General features: G+C 55.1%; 1 protein-coding gene across 2 annotated transcripts in view; it reads right to left on the bottom strand.

Annotated features, from left to right (window-relative positions):
- Positions 1 to 1,709: 1,709 nt before the first annotated feature.
- Positions 1,710 to 3,688, bottom strand: part of GATA2 (GATA binding protein 2) — a 7,145-nt gene continuing 5,166 nt past the window's right edge. For both annotated transcript variants that reach the window (XM_004368393.2, XM_023725080.1), the window contains 2 exons: positions 2,558 to 2,683; positions 1,710 to 2,026 (listed from right to left, as the gene is read on the bottom strand). In XM_004368393.2, the coding sequence (XP_004368450.1) occupies positions 1,727 to 2,026; positions 2,558 to 2,683 (426 nt within the window). In that variant the 3' untranslated portion in view covers positions 1,710 to 1,726. The remainder of the gene's footprint in view (positions 2,027 to 2,557; positions 2,684 to 3,688) is intronic.

Below are 3,688 nucleotides of genomic sequence, written 5' to 3'. Positions count from 1 at the left end.
TCCCAGGTTCTAGCGTTCAGGACTGGCAGACCGGGGCCCAGGAGCCCACAGCACAGGCCAGAGGCATTCACAAAAAGTATTTTATTATTCTTAACTGTATTCACTTTAGAGGAATAGGAGAATAGCATACAATTTTTACAGACAATATATAAATGTTGTACATTACATAATTAACAATAACTTAGTTCACTAATCCAAAATAAAACATAAAAACAGAAAATACTGTCGATTCTTTTTCTTATGCGGATACAAGTACAAAATAAGTTACTTCTCGCTGTGGTGCTCCTGCGGCGATCACCTGCCCATATTGCACTTGGTTGGCTACATCAGCACAACCCTCTTCCTGGGCCCCCCCGCCGCACCCCACCACCACTGCATTCGGAATCTAAGCTCAGTACGCATTATGTACAGCTGTACCTTGAGAAGGATCCAGACAGCACAGCAGAACAGAGCCCCAGCATCTCCTGTGCCCCCCAGCAGGGGTGCAGCTGCCCCCTCACCCTAGCTCTCTGCCCACCACGGACCCTTGTCCTTACCACCTGTCAGACGGGGAAACCAAACCAGCCCCCAAGCCAAGAGTAGTCAATACCGCCTCCCCTGGCCCCCAGCTCCAGGGCTACGGGATCCAAGAAATCCTCCAAAAATAATTGTGAAGCTACAACCTGGGTTTGTAGATTTTATTTCTTTCCATAGCAGGACTTCTGTGGTAACGTACAATCGACTGGATCCAAAAAGAGTTTAAAAATAAAATAACTCATCAGCGAGATAAGCTTATGCAATTTTTTTTTTTTTTTTACATTTTTTTCTTTTGTCTCAGAGGGGGAGGGGAAGGGGCTGAGGGGTTAGCAGAAAAGGGATGTATGTACAGGGGTCCATTCCCGGGCTGAGAAGACGGGCTGTGGCTCCAGCCCATTAAAGGGACATGGACCACACCAGCTTCGGCCTCAAAGCCAGGGGAGCGATCTGGGAGACATTTCCCCTTTCAAGAAAATGTCGTTTCCTTCCTGTGACCCAACCCTGGCCTGGGAATCTGCGAGGGACCGCCTGTGATTGTCTCTCCCACCGGGGCCTGCCCTCCACGGCCAGTGGCTTGGCCCACACCAGCTCACCCTCCTGTCAGGGGGTCCTTCTGGCCTCAGCCCAGCCCAGACTGGAGTCCAACTATCTCAGAGGGGGAAGCCGGAGGCGCACAGGGTACAGGCTGAGACTCCTCAGATCTATCCCAGAGACCTGGCAAGCACACCAGCCAAGTGGTGTTTGGCCCGAGGAGGGATTGGCCAGGAGGACTTGGAACTGCTCGGACCTCCAAGTCCTCAAGTCCTTCTTACAAACAAGAGCAAAATAAATTATTTTTGCCTATTCCTTTCCCTTCTAAAAATGGTTTCCTTCGTTTGTCCCCTGTCCCTCCTTTGCTCTTCAGGAAGTTGTCCTTTTTGCTCTCCAAACAACTGTTCGTGATGGCAATCCCACCTGGGCAGCAAGGAGCAGAGGCAACCTCTCAGCCCAGGAGGTGGGATTCACAGTAACTGCTGACAGGTGGGGTGGGCACCGGTCGCGGGCCGCAAGGGGGGCGGAGGCCTTGGGCTCGCCTGCGCGGGCAGGAGTGGCATCAGTCTTCAGGGAGGGGCAGGCAGCCAAGGGTTTGTCACCCATCCTGGGGGTGCCCAACCTTGCTCTGCCTTCGCCCTACTCTACATCCGTCTGTCCGTTCAGTGGAAGGCTGTCCCTAGCCCATGGCGGTCACCATGCTGGATGGGTGGGGGTGGCCAAAGGAGAGGCTGGAGGAGGGGTGGATAGGCGTTGGTGTAGGCAAGATGTGTCCAGAGTGGCTGAAGGGTGGGAGGTGACCCACAGGTGCCATGTGTCCAGCCAGGGCGGCTGCACTGAAGGGGGATGACTTCTCCTGCATACACTTAGACAGCTCCTCAAAGCACTCGGTCCCCTTCTTGCTCTTCTTGGATTTGTTGGACATCTTCCGGTTCCGAGTCTGGATCCCTTCCTTCTTCATGGTCAGTGGCCTGTTAACCTGAGGGCAACCACCAAGCCTTCAGGCAGTTGAATTCCCTTCCCAAAGCAGACCCCACCTCACCCCGTGCTGGAGGGCAGAGCTGGGCTAGGAAGCCCCCAGGAAGCCAGGAATTGTGTCCTTCATCTGACCCCTAGCGCTCCCCACCACAGCCCTCTCACTCCACGCTGCCAGCACTTCAGGAAGGGCTTTTCACTGAGTGGGATCTGCACCAAGTGACCTGAACGCTGTAGGACTTTTAGCATGCCTGGCTCCTGCCCGCTAAATGCCAGCACTGCCCACTCCCCTCCAGACAGCCAACCTCTCCCCACAGACTGTTTTGTAAGCATAGATACCACCACCGAGCCCTCCTGGACCCTTCCAGTCAGCCTCCTGCCAATCAGCGGCACCTCTTCTTACAGGGAGCCCTTCTGGCACCCAGGGCCAGCAGCAGCGGCTTCCCAAGCCAAGCCAAGCTGGATACCGTGCTGCTCCCAGCCTGGCAGCACAAAGCACGGGAGTCCCCGGGGAGGGGCGGGGCGGGGCACTCACGTTGTGCAGCTTGTAGTAGAGGCCACAGGCGTTGCAGACCGGGTCCCCGTTGGCGTTTCGGCGCCATAAGGTGGTGGTTGTTGTCTGACAATTTGCACAACAGGTGCCCGCTCTCCTGGCAGCCGACTGGGGGGGAGGGACAGCGTCAGCCGGCACACTCCCACGCCCTACCTCGACCTCCCTCCCTGACCCCTGTACCCCCCAGCCCCCACCAACTTAGCCCAGGCGCAGTAAATCTCACAGGGGAATCAAGGCATCTCAGAGGCGGGGAATTTAGAATCTGAGAACTGAACAAAAGTTACAGAACTTTAGAATAAAGACCTCTCAGAAGCACGATCTTAGAATCAACAAGAGCTAGAAGGGAAAAGCAGCCACCTCCCCCAGCCCCCGACCAATCTAACCCCACAGCCGGGGAAACCGAGGCCCTGAGGTGGGGCCGGCTGGGTCCCCTGGAGTTCCTGGATCTGGAGCTGTTTTTCTGTCCCCCTCTGACACCACTCCACCTCAAAAATCCCTCTCCCTGGGTGAGTCAGCGTCCCTGGGGCCAGGCAGGGAGGGCCCATACTGCCTAGGATGACTGAGGGACAGGGTGGGGGTGTAAAATGACCCTTTCAGAGTGCCTGGAGCTGTACTGTCCAGCAGGGTGACCAATAGCCACATGTGGCTATTTAAATTAAGTTTAAATTAACTACAACTTAATAAAATTAAAAATTCAATTTCTTCAATTACGCTAGCCGCATTTCAAGTGATCCACATGTGGCTAGCACAGATATAGAACATTTCTATCTGACCGTGCTGGTGAAGAGGTCCTGATTTAGCCCCTGGGGTTCTGCCAGCCCTGTACCCCAAACCTAAGAGCTCTAACTCCCCAGCCCAGCTGAGTGTCATAGTCCCCCAGGAATGCAAGGAAAGGGTGGGTCTAGAAATGAGTCTCTGGTTCCCGCAGAAGGGTGCTGAAGGCTCTGCGGGGAGAAGGCAGGAGGGAGCCTTAACTCAAGAAAGCAGAGCCCTGCTCCGTTTCTCTCGTCTCTCAGTGCCAGCACCGCAGTAACAGAACAGGTCCTCCAACACTTCCCAGAGCACCTCGGGCTGGAATCCACCAGATAGCCGGTGGGGGGTGGGGGCTGGGAG

Source organism: Trichechus manatus, unplaced genomic scaffold (assembly GCF_000243295.1).
Source record: "Trichechus manatus latirostris isolate Lorelei unplaced genomic scaffold, TriManLat1.0 scaffold00001, whole genome shotgun sequence".
Classification (NCBI taxonomy): domain Eukaryota; kingdom Metazoa; phylum Chordata; class Mammalia; order Sirenia; family Trichechidae; genus Trichechus; species Trichechus manatus.
This window is presented reverse-complemented; position numbering and strand designations above follow the sequence as displayed.